Raw genomic sequence first — 19,917 nt, 5'->3', positions numbered from 1 at the left:
CGTTACGCAACCTGGTACAAGATTTGACAGATCCGGCTATGGCATCTACGCCCTTCTGGATAACGAAAGGGGTGACAGAGGAAAAATCCTTTCCGTCCTCAGATCGAGAAACTACGAGGAACTGTGGGGCAGGCGGTAGTATTTTTGTCACAGTTGGCTGGTCACGTTTCCGTTTGTGGGTCGAAGTCGAAAGCGATGGAGTAGAATTCATTGCGGAGGAATCCCCCATGATTGCCAGCGTCTCCGATGGCGCGCTCCTTCCTTGTGGGGACCCTCTCAGAGGGCACTCCCGCCTTAGGTGAATGTTTACACCTCAGGTCACACCTCCCGAGAAACAGACGGAGGGACCAATCGGCATGGTCAGAAGGTATCAGCTCAGGCAATCACCCCTCCCCGGGCCTGGCCTTTACCAGGGGGTACGCGCGTGCCTTACATGTCTACCCAGGGCGGGGACTTACGCGTTACCCCGTCACCGGCTACGCGTGCGAACGCGTGGGTCGGCCTTCAGACACGCACAGGGAGGAAGGAAGGAGAGGAAAAAGGAGAGAGGGAGAAAGAGGACAGACTGTCTCAAACGCCGAGGCGGAGACCAGAGAAGGCAAGGAGAAGAAGGCAATGAGAAAGCAAGGAGAAGGAGGCAAGGAGAAGGCAAGGAGAAGGCAAGGAGAAGTCAAGGAGAAGTCAAGGAGAAGTCAAGGAGAAGTCAAGGAGAAGTCAAGGAGAAGTCAAGGAGAAGTCAAGGAGAAGTCAAGGAGAAGTCAAGGAGAAGTCAAGGAGAAGTCAAGGAGAAGTCAAGGAGAAGTCAAGGAGAAGTCAAGGAGAAGTCAAGGAGAAGTCAAGGAGAAGTCAAGGAGAAGTCAAGGAGAAGTCAAGGAGAAGTCAAGGAGAAGTCAAGGAGAAGTCAAGGAGAAGTCAAGGAGAAGTCAAGGAGAAGTCAAGGAGAAGTCAAGGAGAAGTCAAGGAGAAGTCAAGGAGAAGTCAAGGAGAAGTCAAGGAGAAGTCAAGGAGAAGTCAAGGAGAAGTCAAGGAGAAGTCAAGGAGAAGTCAAGGAGAAGTCAAGGAGAAGTCAAGGAGAAGTCAAGGAGAAGTCAAGGAGAAGTCAAGGAGAAGTCAAGGAGAAGTCAAGGAGAAGTCAAGGAGAAGTCAAGGAGAAGTCAAGGAGAAGTCAAGGAGAAGTCAAGGAGAAGTCAAGGAGAAGTCAAGGAGAAGTCAAGGAGAAGTCAAGGAGAAGTCAAGGAGAAGTCAAGGAGAAGTCAAGGAGAAGTCAAGGAGAAGTCAAGGAGAAGTCAAGGGAAAAAGTAAGGAAGACAGTGAAGTGGAGAAGAGCAAAGAAAGGAACCAACAAAAGGAAGGAAGAAACGAGAAGGAAAAACCAAAAAGACCACGATTATAGGTCGTGAAACCGTCCGTCTCCGGACGCAGGCGCTAACTACCCCCGTGAGGGGGATGGACTCCTTTTAGTCGCCTCTTACGACAGGCAGGAATACCTCGGGCCTATTCTAATCCCCGGACCCGCAGGGGGGGGATAAGTCTGACGTCATACGGCGAGCGCAGAAGACGCTAGGGGCTGGCTGGAGGACTCCATAGCCTCGCTTAAGGTAACCTTTGGAAGAGACTGGCGGACAAAGAAGCGTGCAGAGAACTGATGCCGTGGGTATGAACCCTTCACCACGTTGGGTTCATGTCACGGCCCGTGTTCCCCTTCGACTTTATTCGCTTCGTAAGGGCATATTCCAGCCTTGCTCTATCGCTCTAAGTTCCACGACCTTCGCACAGATCTATGAGATGGTACCTTTATGTACACGGATAGCTCTGACCGACTGACATCGCTGTCGGGTGCACCTTCGTGATTGGCCCAGGTATTTTTCAGTATCTGCTTCCAGAACACTGCTCGGCATTTACAGCGCATCTATTCACCCTCTATCAGGTCACGCTGTACATCCGTGACACAGGTCTAATCGGCGTCATCTGCTCCGAGTCTCTCTGTGCCTTTCGGAGCCTTTGTGTGCTAGAGGTTCAATCCTTTACTGCAGTGGGCCCAGGAAAGCTGTCACTTGTTAACTCTTTATGAAGACATTGGAATGTTTATGTAGATTCCTGGTGACGCCGGTCTGACGGGAAACGAGGTCGCTGACGCTGCTGCGGAGGCTGCAGTCCTTACACCCCGGCATCTTCCAATGATCTCTGTGTTGCTTTGTCAGCAGGCGGTGTCCCTTTGGCATCAGAATGTGTCTTCCCTTCATGAGAGCATGCTTCGGTGAATTAAAAACCTCCCAGCGACTTCGCCGACCACCTCTCGCCCCCTCTCGCAGCGAGCAGATCAATTTAGCTAGTTTGCGTATTGGGTACCGTCTTTATTCGTCGCCGTTTCTTAACTGGTGATCCCACCACTTTGCTCGTTTTCCTCAACCTTCTACGGCTCACCATTTCCTGACGCAATGCTCTTTTTTAACCACTTACGTTCCAATTTATGTTTGCCGACTGAGTTATAGGCCGTTTTAGCTACCGACGCGCGGGCTGTCGGCCCAGATTTTTAGCCGTCGTATCAAGATGCCGAAGGACATTTATTCTTTTGATCATGGTCATTCATTTAAGAAGCAGTCCCATTTTTTAGTTGTCTTTCCTTCCTGTGATTGGGCATAACGTGGAGTCGCTTTTAGTTCCCTCTTCGGTTCTGAAACGGGCGCGCATGGCAGTTGTTTTGCAGCCCAGAACGGAACGGAACTGATGGGCGACTGCTGAATAGACAAAAGCGTGAATAAGGCGACTGGAGGCGAATGTTTTGTGGCACGTGCAGCTGTCTTACCTGCTTTAAGAAGCAGGAACGTGTCGAGAATTTGAAGACACTGAGTTCACTAATGGGGTGTGAACACAAAGCGCCAAGATCTCGCACAAGGAGGCGTGTGAAACTCAAGGACTGCCGGAAAAGTTAGCCTGCTTAAAGAAATATTTGGACAGCAAGGAAGTGGCATTTAAATAACGAACGCCAGCAGATTCATAGACGAAGCACGAACCTAAGGCTGTTCAGGCATCACGCTAAGAAGGTGTAACTGACCACGGGATTTCATTTTTTTAAACTATTTTTGTGTGAAACTTACTTAAATGAAATCGTTTCGTCTTATTCACCTAAACAATCTGTTCCATTTACGTATAAATTCCGTAAGCTCTTCACGTTTTGCTTTTTAATTTCAACTTATTGACGTCATTTATTTTCTCCCTATGTGGGGCAAAAAGATACTCTTGTCAATTTACGCCGGACAGCACGAGGCGTTCTCTGCTCAACGTATTTTTGTTGCCCAGCGTGGGACGATCTCCTTTTTCATTTACGTATCTTTTCACACAAATGCGAACTTCCCAAAATTCGATACACTACGTTTTCAGCATCAGTGGCTTCACCTACAATTTACTCACAAGGGAACCTCCCCATCGCACCCCTCTCAGATTTAGTTATAAGTTGGCAGAGTGGATAGGCCTTGAAAAACTGAACACAGATCAATCGAGAAAACAGGAAAAAGTTGTGTGGAACTATGAAAAAAATTAGCAAAATATATGAACTGAGTAGTCCACGTGCAACATATGCAACTTCAAGGGTGACATGCAGCCAGGAGCGCCGTGGTCTTGTGGTTAGCGTGAGTAGCTGCGGAATAAGAGGTCCACGGTTCAAGTGTTCCGCGGCTGAAAATTTTAATTTTTTGTTTTCAGACAATTATTATCTGTCTGTCTGTGTCTGTCCGTCCGATGCGATCACTTTTTTGGGAGTTATAATCACATCCACAAGAAAACCTAAATCGGGCAAGGTAGAAGAATCTTTTTACCCATTCGCCAAGCGTGCTAGTTAGGTGGGTCGACAACATATTACTGTCATGTGACGCACATGCCGTCAACAGTATCGTATAGAATATATCAGACGTGTTTTCCTGTGGAGGAATCGGTTGATCTATGACCTTGCGATGAAATGTTTTCAGTTCCCATTGGAGAGGCACGTCCTTTCGTCTACTAATCGCACGGTTTTGCGGTGCGGTCGCAAAACACAGAAACTAAACTTATTACAGCGAACAGAGACGTCAATGAACGAACGGACAGATCATAACTTTGCGAGAATAAAGGAAGTAAATTTTTCACTCGGGGGAGGACTTGAACCGTGGACCTCTTATTCCGCAGCTACTCACGCTAACCACAAGACCACGGCGCTCCTGGCTGAATGTCACCCTTAAAGTTGCATATGTTGCACGTGGACTACTCAGTTCGTATATTTTGCTAATTTTTTTCATAGTTCCACACAACTTCTTCCTGTTTTCTCGATTGATCTGTGTTCAGTTTTTCAAGGCCTATCCACTGTTCCAACTTCTAGCTAAATCTGAGGGGGGTGCGATGGGGAGGTTCCCTTGTAAGCATATTTATGACATTTCAAATCTGTGTAAGCACGGTAAGTGTCTCTTGAATGATGCAGTTTACATTATAATGGTGACGGGGGTAACGCTAACAAAGGTGAAAACGTCAATCTACAAACTCAAAAAATCCAATCCAACATTGTAGAACTATGAATTAAGAAGCCGCATCTAGCCTGCCATTTACGTTTTGGTAGACCACTTCCCAGGTATTTGAAGAAAATCATCTACATCTGTAACTGAAAAAACTTTTGCTGCCCCGTTTTTCACAGCACCAGTATTCAACGAATATCTTGTCGATCCTATATCCACGTATTTCTGACTTAGCGATCACCTCAGCTACCTCCCTTCGCAAAAACTGTCTCCCTTGTTAGGAACTTGACACTGAAGTACTTTGCGTTTTGGAAGATCAGTTCGAGTAAGTGGATTTATTGTTATTGCAGAAAGTGAGCGCAAGAAATATAGGAGGCCTTGCGTAACACGGGGCATACGAAGTAATAACGCTGTACGTGATGGATTTGGATATCAAATGTTGAAACAGTGTTATTGGAAATCTGCTTTAAGTTCGGTTGAAGTATTACTAACTGCTACATTAAAAGCATGTATTTTCCGTTCTGCATAGAACGGAATCATCGAATCATGCTGCAGCACACTCGTTTTGAGTTTGTACTGCGGGAGTCAGTATGCTGTAACAGTAGAGACATCACTGGAACTCAGGAGGAAATTTTAGTAAATCCTGCCACTAACAGATGTTTGTTGCGGCTGGTTTGTTGTTTTACGCCTACCTGTTGCACTGGAAATTACTAATCAAGTACTACGAAATTTCTCAGCGTCTGTTGGCATTCCGTAGAGCTCTCTGGCGCATTGGGAAATATCTGAAACTTTAAAACGTTAGTATACCTTACTAAGACCTAATGCGATGATCTGCGTACAGGAAGCAAACAGACAACATTGCCAATGGCTGGTCGGAGCTTCCTTCAGCGTGTAGTTTTAACTAAGGAGTGCACTACGGAGGACGTCAATGTGGTCTGGGACCCTGTAGGAGGTTAGGGCACACTCAGTGCGTGGAGGCGTACATTTGCACAGATGATTAGCGGATGACAGCACTCCACAGGGCATCGTGATTGGGCCGCTGTGACTATGTTAGCTACTTGTAGGCCCCAGCACGCGACGTCTGCACTGTATCCACTAATAAGAGATCTGACAGCTTATGAAGGCTGCTGTTTTTATAATGACGTGGATGCGCATAGCAATGAATAGTATACACCAGTGCTTAAGTCACTATGTGTTGCATAAGCACAGCTCCAAGCAGTTTTGGAGAGTCCGAAAGAATTTTGGATTGACATCTTCGGCCTATCTACGTTAAACAAGTTCGGAGGACATTTACCGGATTCGTAACTTTCTTTCAACACGAGGGTCATGCTATGACTATGTAGAAGGAAAATTAAGATGGTGCGGCTCTAACGAACAAAGAATTCACTTTTTATGCTAGTAATTCAGTATTGATCAGGAACTGGGTTCCTTCAAGTATTCACCATGAACCGACGGAGTGTATATAACCTTTCATGATAGGAAGTGATCATTTGTTCAACGGAGTGGAACAACAGTTGAGATTTATCATTCAACAGTCGTTATCACATTCTCATCTAACAGATGCTGCCGTGTCATCTGTATTACCGGAATGTGTATTGCTGCTTGTCTGCAAGTCGTTTCTACTATGGAGCCCGTTATCACACATCAGTGATGGGTTACTCGTGTGGAACGTATGGTGCCACTCATCTAGAAGCATCTTTGCTTCAATGCCGACGTTTGAAATCGCCAGTGTTCCACGTATATTTGTCGCCAGGTATCGGTAAGGGCAACGCATTTGTTAAGTTTTTATAGCCTGAACAGCTAGCCATAGCCGCACCGTAAGATTACGAGTAACTGTGATATTTTTTGAAGGCTTTAGCTGCCGTTTTCTTTATTTTCTGTTCGATGGTAGAATTTCGGCCTTATTCCATTTTAAATTATCTGAAACTGAAGTTTCATACGTTTTATACACGAGTGAAACTTTTGATTTTTATGTAGGAACAAGGGAGATCTATAGATGTACTAGGCGCATTGTAACTGAAAAATATCTAATACAAAATTTTGGGCAAACAGGAAGGAAATTTAGCACACGATTTAAAGAACACACGACAAAAAGCGACAATAGCCCATCCACATTTGTTGCACGCTTAGAAGACACCAACATAGCTAATATAGATGTATCACTTCGAATATTACGTAAGGTACATAAAGGAAATGTCATGGATGTAATTGAAGAAATTGAAGAAATGGATATTTTAGGTGTGTTTTGATTTCAAAGTTCTAAATGAGCAGGAAGACCTGCGAAATGTGAAATTCCTAGACAACTTTCCACCAGTTCCAGGGCTATGAGTTACAGAAGCATAAATGTGAAATTATCGCCACACTAATGAATAAGTATCACTAGTGTGAAACATGAAGCAACCATGAAGCAAATTTTACTAGACTCTCGTGGTTCTCAGCACTATCTCATTAGAATACTGTGATAAATGTGATGGGTAAGATCGTTGTACCATCTATTCAAAAGTGACGTGCTCCTACAGTAACAGAACAAGTATTTGCAAGTTATTTTGAAGAAATTACGTAGTCATATTCACACCAAAGATGAACGACAAATATAACAGATTGAAAGTATATGCAAGTTAAGTAGCAAAATTCTCTAAAATGATTGCAATCTTCCTCGTTTTAAGTACGTTAAATTTTAGAGCTTTGCGACAATTGTTCGAAAGTAACGTACTCCTAAAATAGCATGAACACCTCGAACTAATTTATGAGCATCATATGATAGAGCAACAATGTATATGACAATCTGACACGGAAAAAAATCATCCGTCAAGGAAATTACAATTCGCCTAGTATAGGGCCTATATGCAGATATTATCTGTTTCTACATCAAAATCACAAGTGTCACTAACGTACCCAATGTATGAATCTTCCGTTTTAGATACTTTAAAATGGCCTAAGGCCGAAATTGTACCATCTCACAGGAAATAAAGCAAATGGCAGCTGAAGGCTTCAAGAAATCATGCAAAAACTTCATCGCAGCTGCGGACTCTCATTGAAAATGAGATCTCGTAAGTGATATGCACTTTGGGTAATACAATCCGAACCAAGCCTGCGAACCTAACAAGCAGGTAGTAAGTTGAAAAGCTTATTACTCAAGGACTGGTGTTATCGTGAGGGAAAGAGCGATTCGGAGTGTCTTTCATTTAGCCGTACACAGTCTTGTTACTCAGTATCTGCTGTTTTGGGGGTGAAAGGTAAGACGTTCGTGATTGACACTAGAAAGGGTGCTTGTGGGATAGAGAAATTCATTGGAGTAGGGTCTGCCACAGCTACAGATTGATTTCAGTCTTTCGTCTGACGGAGGACAAAGGGTTACGAAAATTTGGTTCTCAGCACGGAATTTAATTTATTCCAATGGGTGCGCCCGCACACACGCACAGTTTCTTATTGGATTGTGGGATCTCTTTCGGGGAGGCATTAAAGGAATTTTACTTTGTGGCTTGGCACTGTTTATGTGCACGAATTTGCGTTAATAGACCCATTTCAAAGTTTCTTTCAACGTCGTTAAGAGCTCAAGGACGAGGCTAATGTTTAAGCTGGGGATAGGGGACGAGCTAAATATTTCTCTAGAAAGTCACAAATCAATCTTACCCGGCTGGAGCTTATTAGTTGCCCGGTGATAGCCCCGTCGCAGCCTTTATAGATCCTTTCGTAGTCACAGGTTGTTCGTTACAGCGTTCCTAGCCGACCTTATACACATTACCGATTCCTGAACTTTGCCTTACACACTCCTCACGCATTCGACACCAGTATCTGTTAACAGCTTTGGCATATACACCAACATCAGGGCTGTCACGCCTGTGAAAACCTGTCAGCCACTTACGAGTTCTGCATCAATAGCTCATTGTTCGCTTACAACCAAAATTACACCTCTGACTGCGGTTTTTTGAGACAAAACTGACCACAAGATCTATGATTTTGTTGAGCGACATGTTAGTTATGATTCAAACGCAACGTTTAGTTAAAGTGTGCAGCTATGTCCTTCACACTGAGATCTTAGTATTGCTAGTAGTACTTTCACGGTAGTTATCTCCTAACAAAAGGGAAATTGTTTAGGATCTTGACAATGTCAGTACATACATGGTGCAGTAAGGCATGTAGGACGAAGAACCCAGCGACCGAGGCGCTTGAACTACTGTGTAAACCGAAGAACAAGGCTGTGGATATCTGCCACGGTCGTCCCACCTCAAGCGCTTCTTGTCAAGAGTAAAAGCAAGTACGTTTAGTTTTGATGTATATTTAATCACATTCTGAGACTGTGGAACCAACATTTATTGCAGAAGCGTTTACCCACCTAAAAATTTTAGCTCTTGACATGGATGCGTGTTAGGGAATCTTACCACGCGAAAGCCGAGTGGAGATACTAGTTGCAAGAATTATTTTTTAATGACGTATGAACTTTATTCAGTAACCGTCTTATGTACATCGTATGCGCAGTAAATTAGAACCACTAATACTCCAATCACCGGGAATTCGCTGCTTCGTTGTACTCCAACATGTCCCCAACCACCAACCTGTTTATGTAACTGTACACATGGTATACAAACTGTAGGATTACCCTTACGCTTTCATTGCAGCAAAATCTCTTCTGCTTAGTCATTTACACCTCTATAATGACGCAGACCACTGCGTCTGAAGTTTGACGTGGTCTTTTTCATGTATTTACTATTTAGCGCAGTGAACTGTTAGAAACAATGATTAGGTCTTATGGTGGTTAAAAATGCGGCGTATATGGAATCCCAATTAAGGGAATTCCCGACTTGTCGTGTGACAAAGTTTGAGAGAAAGACTCGTTACTTATGAGAGTACTTCGATTTGTGTAATGGGAGTTCACGTTCAACAGCTACCGCAATCCCCAAAAGCGTTAACAGTAGCTGACGGTCCAGTGAGTTTTGTGGGAAGACCAGAGTGGCGGAGGAGCTTAACATCAAGTTAATGCTGAATGCCGTGGATAGTTCCCTTTCATTGAACACTTGCAACAATTGGTGTACACAACTTCACTGTGCTGTGTGTGCATATCAGCGGAGGCACGATAAACGGTAATAGGTTCAAACACGACAGGCATGAAGCCCTTGTATGGACATATGAGGGGTTAATGGTGGTAAGTATCTGGCCTTAAGTAGTAGGCACCTACCTAGACGTAAAAGCGAAAAGGGTTGGTAACATGTGCAAGTAGCTGGAGCCAAGTGCTGGCTGGAATTATGAAGACACTGAAAAAACCCACTCTGGTAACAAAGTCGGCCAAGGAATATTGCTGCAGTAACCTTAAAGGTAATATCTAAGTCCTAACAATGCAATCATTTACAGAAGCACTAACTGTAATTACACGCGGAACTAATTCTTAGTGTCAGCTTTTACAGGCTATAAATCGCAAACAAAGCTGTCTTACAAGGTAGATATGATATCGTCCAAAGGGACGACATGCGTTGTTACCACAGACATTCGCCATGCCTCGGTGCAGTCCGCAACGATGAATGCGAGTATCTCTTGACACGCAATGTCTCTCAGCCATCACGACGAGTTCCTTATTGAGCAGAGCATGGACTCCCTTACCCTACCTCAGGACTTGCAGTGAAGCGGGCAACGTAATGACAAGCGCCTGTCAAATCTCAGAACTTTACTTTTGTAAATGTTAACATTTAAAGAGGAACGTTTGTTACTGTATGCATCAAATGATGCTTTACTGTTCAAAGATGGTTGAAAATATTCGACTCTTGTGGGCAATAAATTGGTAGAGGGCTGATAGGGACTGCAAAATGAATATTCGTGTAACTTCAGAGAAACGAAAGGAACCACAAATGACAGTACGATTTTAGTTCATTTGGACGTAAGCGTAGACGTATCTGATAATGGCATTTGCAACTAACTGCACTATGAAATATGCTGTAACAATAGGTATGTACATGAAATGTCTCTTAGCAGCAAGTACTCCATGCATTTTCTAAAAATTGTGCAGGAATTCATTTCTAAATTTCAGATTTATTGAATATAATAACGCTGTCATTGGCGTTTAATTGGAAATGGGAGAAACATACAGCCGTATGTGTGAATCATGCATGTATGTCTAAAGGAATAGCAGTGACTGTAGGTGGACATGGAATCAGCGTTTCGTGTAACATACGTTAATTAGTTTTAGAATGATTAGAGTAGGAATGCTCGTTCGATTCCATTTACTTTTTCATTGACATTTCGTCCCATTCCCATTGCACAAGATGTCGATGAAGTGTGTTGCGTGCTGGGGAGCTACTTGAGAGCCACTGGCTGATGTTCGGTGTCGTGGTGCTGGGAGTAGGGCAATTGGGATCTGCTGAAATGCAAGTGTTCATGCTATGGTCAATGGGGAGGGAGCGCTGACTGATTTTATGGAGGAGCATTTTCGATTAAGAGGCTGGTGCTTTTCGTGATCGGGAGCGAAGCTAAGCGAAGAGTTGTGAACATGAACTTGCAACTGCGACTTCGGCTGTCTGATAGTGAGGCACTTTCGTCACAAGTGGACTAGCAAACGCAACAGAGCGTGGGGATAGAGGGAATGGAGTACGAAGACACTTGGAAATTTGAGCAAGTTAGCGGGGACTAGCGTCACTCTTTCGCTGGTATGTACATCGTAAATGGGGTCTTCTTTCGAAATGAACTAATTTGACGCGATTAAGGACCTCCATTCAGTAGCCGTATCTAGCTGGTGAAACCCATTATTCAGATTCTGGAGAGAAAGGAGTGCAATCTTTTTGGAACAACGGTTACAGGCAACAAGCTCCTGCTCGAGTGTGGTAGAAGATTTCCACGATACAGCGGTATCAATCATGACAGGACATCTGGAGTGCAGCGTACGTAGTTGCTGTAACGTCCCTGGTGTTTTATATGCAATAACCTTTAATTCACACTACCATTTGACTGCAGGCTCATCAGTCTAGTGGATTTTCAGATCGAAATAGTTGCGTTAGCAATCAATCTTTTCTGTTCAAAACCAAATATTAGAGGTATTGAGCATAGTGATATTCATTAGTACGTGGTTAGAGAGAAACCGAGTAAGCCGTTCTAAAGAATGTAATACCCAACAACCATCACCTCTAAAGAAATATTGTATTTAACGATCCACCACTATGCAGCAGGAAGGCGCAAAAATGTACCTGCAATGTAGTGGACCTATACTAATAAAGCGAAGCAGTAAAGGTAGAGCAAATCTTCAGTACAACTAATTGACTTATTTGGAAGTTTTACTTTATTACTGCAGATACCATAATTTGTACTTTTACCCCTTCGTTTATATTCTCAGAAGCAGAAAATTGGAGCCAAGACTGTACGGAGACGTTTCTGGCTTAAGCAGCAGTGGAGGGTCTTGCATGTAAGAGATATTCGTCTCGCGTCAAGATTCTCTAAAGACCAATGCAAAAACGAATAAAAACCTCTTCAGCAAATAGCGACGGCAGCAGTTAACAGTTACGAATACACAAGAGGGAATGAAATGATTTTAACGAGTGGAATATTGTAACGTGTAAGTAGTAACAAGGAATTATTTGCATCACATGAACAGTTTCTGAGGCTCACCTGTGATTTTGGAGTCAAGCATTCATTCTATAGCAACGAACAGATTTCTGTAGGTGCTAGAAATGGAATCGTGTGATTTCTTACTGGCAGTGTGAGTAAAGCCCAGCAGCATTTTTCCAGCCCAACAGCAACTACTTGGCAACGGGCAACCGGATTCTTACTTTCTGCGGTCGAATCTGAGCAGCACTCTCCTCCCGGCGGTGTCAGTTCTGACATACCGTCGGTTTCGCAACTATATCCGTTATGTACGTAAATGCTGAGGCGACATGCAACTCTGAACAGTGCTTTCAATTAGCTGTTTCTAAGGGAACTAATGAATGTGAAAAGTCACGCACGACAGTAGCATGAAGTGGTTGTCCCACGCATGGAAACACGTTGTTGTATCCCAAAGGCAAATATTTTATATGGACACACAAACGCATGGATTCGCGGCGTAATATGCTGATAAAATTCTCTCCACATCCCAGCCGAATCAAGTATTTTGAAATGCGTAATTGGCTGAAAGCTCGCACATTTTAAGCATCTTAACACGGTGGAGGCTAGAGAGAATTTTATCGTTTGATTTGAAGTTAATATAGTTTCAATAGCAAAAAGTAAAGTAACGAGGAACTAAAATCGTTATTTATCTGTAGTACTTGCCATAGGAACGATTCAAAGGTGTTGCCAATAATGGAAATTAATTACCTATTAAGGGAATACTGATGCAGGCAAGCCGCGATCACTTTGTAAAAGGCAGACTTTAAGAAAGACATCTCTTCTTCCTTTCAGTATGGCATTACCATGCAGTTTCCAGCAAACTGAACACTGCGTTAAGAGGACATAAAATGACTTACCCACTGCTGTAGTAAGATGTATTTGCACTGCAGGAAGGTCAGTATTCATCTACTAGATGAACTTTCGTGATACTGATCGTACCGTGATGGAAGTGTTCTAGTCCTTTTGACTGCCTTTCAGACTGCTGTGACTGAAGCCACCGATGGTCTGTAGGGATACATAAATATGCACTAAGAGGACTGGGGTATTTTAATATCACCACCAGAAGTCATCTGTAGCGGAATTATAGTAGTCTTTACCTATGCAGGAAAGCTACCCTGAACATCAATTTTGGGCTACTGAACTCTGTACATGTTTACATTCAACATGTTTACATTCAACATGTTACTTTTAGTTGTAACTTTGTTACGCCCATGATTTTTCCTTCGTATTTTGTGGTATGTTGCTTATGACCTGTACGATGCGAGTATCTACGTAACTTGTGTTGCATATGTGATGTGTGTGCAGTAATGGTCAATTGTAAAGCCTATAGTGGTTATAAGAAGCATTTTACAAGTGTCAGGAATGTGATCTGCATCTTAGTATTTAGAATACTATTCCTGAACATCGTTTTCGACTCCTAAAGTGGAAGTACAGTGACCAGTACGGCGCCTTTTATAACCATGGCATCAACGTTACTGGTAGAACTTTTTGTCGGTCGTGGTGACGAAGTTGAAAGGTGGAGCAAGCCCACACTAGTGGCGAGCGCGTATCTTGTGTGCACTGACTAGTGCTGTACAGTGTTTGAGAAAGGGTTGAGTCCCCAAATTAGTAGTCGAATCATTACCAACGGTTCAAGGTATTCTAAAGCTGTAAAAACCATGTTTAACATTGAACAATATCCAAGGTACGTTAGCGGTCATCTTTCTTACAGAAATTCACAAATGCAAACTGTATGTTGACTGATAAGCAACATGAAGAAATTTCATTGTCAATCGAGAACTGGTCATTTGCCTGTGGATTGTCAGCGTAATACTTCGCAACCCAGCTCATGGGACGGAAGGCCTCACTTGAGCTGCTCCTGGACAAAGTGAGACTTTCCCGAGAGCACAGGGAAGTGATGTACAGTTTACCTCTTAGATTTTCTTCGCTCAAGAAGCTTTATTGGAGTGAAGTTAAAGGAACACCCGTTACAAGCTATGTGCCTGTTATTTGAACACAGCATTCTCGACAGCTCATGAATGTATTTAGACAGCTGCATGTACTCTCTGCCGTTATCAAGATCAGTGCTGAACCATCTTTTTTTCTGATTCAGTGCTGGAGACAGTAGTAAACTTAGTTTCATGTAAGTAAGTACTGTGTGCGTTGTGAAATTTTTCACCACACACTCCTGTCTACATAACTATAACTGCGAGAAATGCGTTTGATTGGTCCCCAGATAGCATAGCTGTGCAGTTTAAACACTTTCCCTGGTTTTCAGGAAATCCATTAACATGTGCAATCACATGTGAGCTCGACAGCAAACATTTTTATATCTTATTTTGAAATGTAATCCATAGTCTCGCACTTTGTAGATTTATACTTAACAGTGTCGGCAGGGGGGAGGGGGGAAGTGAGGGGACCGACAGCAAGGAGTTGCACTTGCCGCGAACCCCCCTCCGCACCATCGGCGTCTGCGATAAACTTACTTTATTTAAGAATTCTTACTTTTTCCTTAAGTGTAGTGTCCCGCATGCAACACGTGACAGTGTATACTACACATCGTTATGTAGTGTCCTGTAAGTTCTGTGTGTAACATTTCAATCGTTATGATAAATACGACATCGTTTGCCTGTCCTTTCGGAACACTGCTGAAACCAGGTACCTCGTCTTTCCTCTTTCGCTTCGTCATACAGTTGGAAATTAATGGTAATTAATTTGAAACCCTCAGCTGCCGACAGGTGTTTTTGATGTACCTCTATGGAGACAGCTGGAAATGTGTGCCCCGGCCGGGACTAGGACCCGGGATCTCCTGCTTACATGGCAGACTCCCTATCCATATGAGCCACCGAGGACACAGGTGAATAGCGTGACTGCAGGGACTTACCCCTTGCACGCTTCCCGTGAAACCCACATTCCCAACTGTCCAAAACACGGCCATTCACCTTCGTCTGTGCGAATGCGCCCTGGTTGCTCGAACTCTTACGGGAATCGTCACCTTAGTTGCCGCCAATAATGAGTAGATGGGAAAATATTAATAACATACGGAATGTAGATTGTGAACAGTGAAGCTGCAGGGTCATCAATGGTATCTCTTCTTTGGAGAACAGTTACTGTCTTCATATATAGCTGGAAGTTGCAGAAATGGACAGTTCCGACTTTTAGCACCGTGCATACCAGCCTGACACCTGTCCGATATTTTCAGAAGAACAGCCCTATCGTTTGTGGACATCGTAACCTTAACAATATGTCTGCAATTTACCTGTCAAGGCTTGCTGAGACAAGTTTAACAGCAGAGCAATTATACAACAGTATGGACAAAATGACATCCTTTACTGTAGGTTACTTCACTTTTACTTCATCTGAGGTCGAACAATAATCCTAGGCTGAACGCGATGGGAAACTGTGAAATTTGAGGTTGAATTTGTGTTTGGACCTCTGAACTATATGGTTGAGAATCTATACGGTATATGACCCTATGTCACTTCTAGTCACATACTGGTGTACTCGAGTTGCCGTATGTACACATCACTCCAAACCGAAGACACGAAGACTTTTTCGATCATTGGCCAGTAACAGGTGATTCTGTTTATTCATGTCGGCTTTCCAGCCGGATCGAATGTGTTCCGACTGGAGCCCCGACAGAAATACAACCAATTATTACGCCGGGAAAGATAACGGCATCACATGAAGAGCCTCAACGGGGAAGGGTTGTTTTAGCTTTCAAGGTTGTTTATGAACTTCGCAAGAAGGGAAATTGCTGAGCGCCCTCGCTTTTCTGCTGAGATGTTGGAATGAAGGATTAATACCTAAATTTGCCAAAATTTTTTCCATTACATCGGGACAAGAACGGCCAGCACCATTAAGAAGCGTGCTGGTTTTGCCTTAGTAAGGAACCGCATTATTTTTACACGCAGGCAACTGGACTTCATATCCAAAGATTTATTGTATTTGCATTTGGCAGTTTCAGCGTTGCTGTCTGCCGCATCCTGGGATTGTGTTGACAGTTCGTGCTGGGCAACGCAGTCAGTAGGTAATCTTCGAAGTTTCAACGGTTTTCTTCTCTCTCTATAGTATGTGGTGATACTCATCGACAGGGGATCAGTCTCTCAACGTAAGATCTGGACGATGCTACGCTGGCAATATTGGAGAAGGCATTAAATTTTGCCCTTACAACATGTTCCCATTACGGAATTCATTTCCGCCGTTGAACCCGTGTCAAGGTTTCCCTACCATCTAGCTGATGAGGTTAGGTGAGGTGTGTCAGTTGTGTCGGGTGCCACCCCCGCGACGTAACACCTCGCTTGGAAGAGCCGCGATCTTGTCCATCAGAGAAGAGTAGGATTTAGTAATTTTTCCAGTGGGCAAGGTTCATGCAACGGTTCTTTCACGGGACTTTTATGTGCATAAAATTTATCTCTTGTACACTCACCATACCGAAGATTGCAGAACTATCAAACTAAAGGTATAAAACGCAACACTTACTGTTTTGAATTGGAGTTCTTAGAAAAATTTCCAACTGAGGCTGAAGTCCCGCCGAGATTATACCGTTTGCCTAACGTACACAAGAAAGGACTTTCTCTTCGGCGTTTTTTTAGCAATTTTGGCGCTCCTACTTTCAAGTTTGTAAGTATCTAGCGTCCATTTTCAGTCCCCCCCCTCCCCCCCATTGGAGAATGCGATCATGATACTACCAGTTCTCTGGCTATTATTCAGCGTAAGACATTGGCTCAGTCCCAAGAATTCTCTCCTCAGGTTTGATGTTGCGTCTGTCTTTACCAGAGTTTCTCTTTAAGATTTTCTCTAAGATTTTTTGCAGTTTATTTGTGAAATATTGATGAAGAAATACGCTTTTCCGCCATGTGTTGACGCGGACGTACTTTTTACTTAATGAGAAATACTTTTAACAAACTGAGTGCCTTTGAGGAGTCCATTATCCCCGTGATCGCCAATTTGTTTGTGGAAGATGGAGAACGTGGCAACACCGTTCTTAAAATCAACTTGTTTCTGGAGATACGTCGACCATACCTTTATGGTATGGCCACTTGGGAGGGATGCTCTCTATCATTTCCATAATCATTTTAGCTGTCTGCATCCCAATATTAAGTTCACGATGGAAGTTGGAAAGGATTAAACACTTATCTTTTTAGATGTCTTTGTCCACAGGATGGATGACAGGACATGAGGACAGTGCTTATCGTAAGCCCACGCATACAATATCTCTATGCATCAGGTTGTCATCGATCGGACCAGAGCAGTGGGGGCCTACGTACATTGATGGAAAGAGTTTACGCCATCTGAGATGCAGACAATTTGACACAAGAAGTGGAGATCGGGAGGAACCAACTGAAGATACAAGCAAATCGGTGGCATTCCTACCTTTTGCGGGGAGCGTATCCGTAAGACATGAAAAGGTTAAAGAAATTTGATATTGAATGTGTATTCCGTCTGCGAGCTAAGACCAAAATTCTGCTCGGATTAGTGAAGGATGATTGGTGTTTGAGGAAGCCCGGGGTCTAGAGGATTCCCTGCCATTTCGCGAAAGCCTATATTGGAGGAACGATTCGTTCGCTCCAGGTTAGTGGCGTGGAGCAACATCTCACACGCGTTTATTTCAGCCATAAAATCTGAGTGGCGGAACATTGTTTTACTGAAGGACATAAAAAGTTGTACGATGGGACAAGTGGTTGCCCCTGCGTCGCGGTATTGGGCGTCTGCAGCGAAAGAAGCCATTGAAATGTGGCTCGCTGACAATATTCTGAACAGAGGTAAGAGGTATCCTGTAAGTAAGAGTTGGAACCATATTCTGTTTGACAGTAAGAAACAGCAATCCTTGTTTCTGTCATCAGGAACTGCCAAGATGTTTGATAACGATTTACAGTTCACGCGAGCTTACACCACTGGTGCGCTGTTGTGCCGGTCCCTGGAGGGCCGTAGCGTTCGCGCTGCTCGGTGGACACACGGTCTGTATATAGAAGAGCCGCCGCGGGGTGTTTGATTCCAATTGCGGTGAGATAGTGCGATGGCCTACTCACCTGAAGATGGCGGTCAAGTGCACCGGCGTAGTATCGAGTGCAGATGACTATGTTCCGGCTGGAGACCAGACATGAATACATACGCCAGGAAAGTTTACGGAGCCACGAATGGTGATTCTGCCGACTAATTCGATATTTGGCTGTAGATTTTTCGATGTTCACATGCACATTAAGCATGTCAAAATATGTACTGCCGATATACTGACGACATAAGCTTACTTTCAAGGTACAGCAGCCTTCTATATACAAAATATCCACTGTGTAACTGTCAAGTGTTTGAGATAGAATATGTGGTGTCACCGCCAGACACCACACTTGCTACGTGGTAGCCTTTAAATTGGCCGCGGTCAGTTAGTATACGTCGGACCCGCGTGTCGACACTATCAGTGATTGTAGACCGAGCGCCGCCACACGTCAGGTCTAGAGAGACTTCCTAGCACTCGCCCAGTTGTACAACAGACTTTGCTAGCGATGGTTCACTGACAAAATACGCTCTCATTTGCCGACACGACAGTTAGCATAGCCTTCAGCTACGTCATTTGCTACGACGTAGCAAGGCGCCATTATTTGCTACGACGTAGCAAGGCGCCATTATTTGCTACGACGTAGCAAGGCGCCATTATTTGCTACGACGTAGCAAGGCGCCATTATTTGCTACGACGTAGCAAGGCGCCATTATTTGCTACGACGTAGCAAGGCGCCATTATTTGCTACGACGTAGCAAGGCGCCATTATTTGCTACGACGTAGCAAGGCGCCATTATTTGCTACGACGTAGCAAGGCGCCATTATTTGCTACGACGTAGCAAGGCGCCATTATTTGCTACGACGTAGCAAGGCGCCATTATTTGCTACGACGTAGCAAGGCGCCATTATTTGCTACGACGTAGCAAGGCGCCATTATTTGCTACGACGTAGCAAGGCGCCATTATTTGCTACGACGTAGCAAGGCGCCGTTATTTGCTACGACGTAGCAAGGCGCCGTTATTTGCTACGACGTAGCAAGGCGCCGTTATTTGCTACGACGTAGCAAGGCGCCGTTATCAAGGCGCCATTATTCAGTTGCTATTGATATTGTAAAGAATGTACAGACAAGAGCTACGTTCAACATTAATGGCTTACAGTTAAGTATTCCACCAGCTACATCCTTTGTTTTCTCGTCTAACGTCCTTGTCCTGCTCCAGACCTCACGCCAGTCTGCGTGAGCTTAAACACGTGCCTTCCGGCTTCCTCCAAACCCCGAGGGTTGGCTCCTGACAATCCTCAACAGAATAAGCTATGTGTACTACATGTGAAACATTTCTCTTACCAAGGTTCTCCGACTTGACTCTACGCTCTTCGCGGGTTCCGTAAATGGGAAAACATTTACCACTCTGAACGAACCTGGACTTCTGGCTACTGTACACACAATTCTCTCCACAACTAACATTTAATTGGAGAGGAGGCAACATCCCTCACTAGTCAAAATCAACTGCTGGTTAACCCAAAGACCCAACCGCATCACAAGATCTACAAGATGTTCAGAAGTTCCCGTTGTCAACATTTAGGGTTTGTAGAGGCAATTGAGTAGGCGATAGTTTGAACTCCAACCCATGTCGGTTAATCGTGTGTATAGTCTACCATTTCCTCAAGTTATGAGTGGACTTTTAGAATAAGTGACTTACTGGGTCGCGCCTGATGAAATAAATTACTCGTGTACTCCGATGGCTTCTCTTCAACGTGATGCCATTCCGGTGTGGACCTTGTTGAACCTGTCACACCTGCTGATGGTGAAGGTACCATTTGACGAAGTCGGTTCATTGCTATACCGTAAAGTGTATGCAGTGGAGTCTGACGTGGTAAACTATGCTGATGAAGGCGACA

General features: G+C 44.0%; 1 protein-coding gene across 1 annotated transcript in view; it reads left to right on the top strand.

Annotated features, from left to right (window-relative positions):
• Positions 1 to 615: 615 nt before the first annotated feature.
• The window catches only part of LOC126235549 (myosin-9-like), a 139,068-nt gene continuing 119,766 nt past the window's right edge, over positions 616 to 19,917 (top strand). The window contains exon 1 of the mRNA XM_049944266.1: positions 616 to 1,252. Within this exon, the coding sequence (XP_049800223.1) occupies positions 616 to 1,252 (637 nt within the window). The remainder of the gene's footprint in view (positions 1,253 to 19,917) is intronic.

This window comes from Schistocerca nitens, chromosome 2, assembly GCF_023898315.1.
Source record: "Schistocerca nitens isolate TAMUIC-IGC-003100 chromosome 2, iqSchNite1.1, whole genome shotgun sequence".
Lineage (NCBI taxonomy): Eukaryota > Metazoa > Arthropoda > Insecta > Orthoptera > Acrididae > Schistocerca > Schistocerca nitens.
Note: the sequence above shows the minus strand (reverse complement) of the source record. Positions and strands in the feature narration are given on the sequence as shown.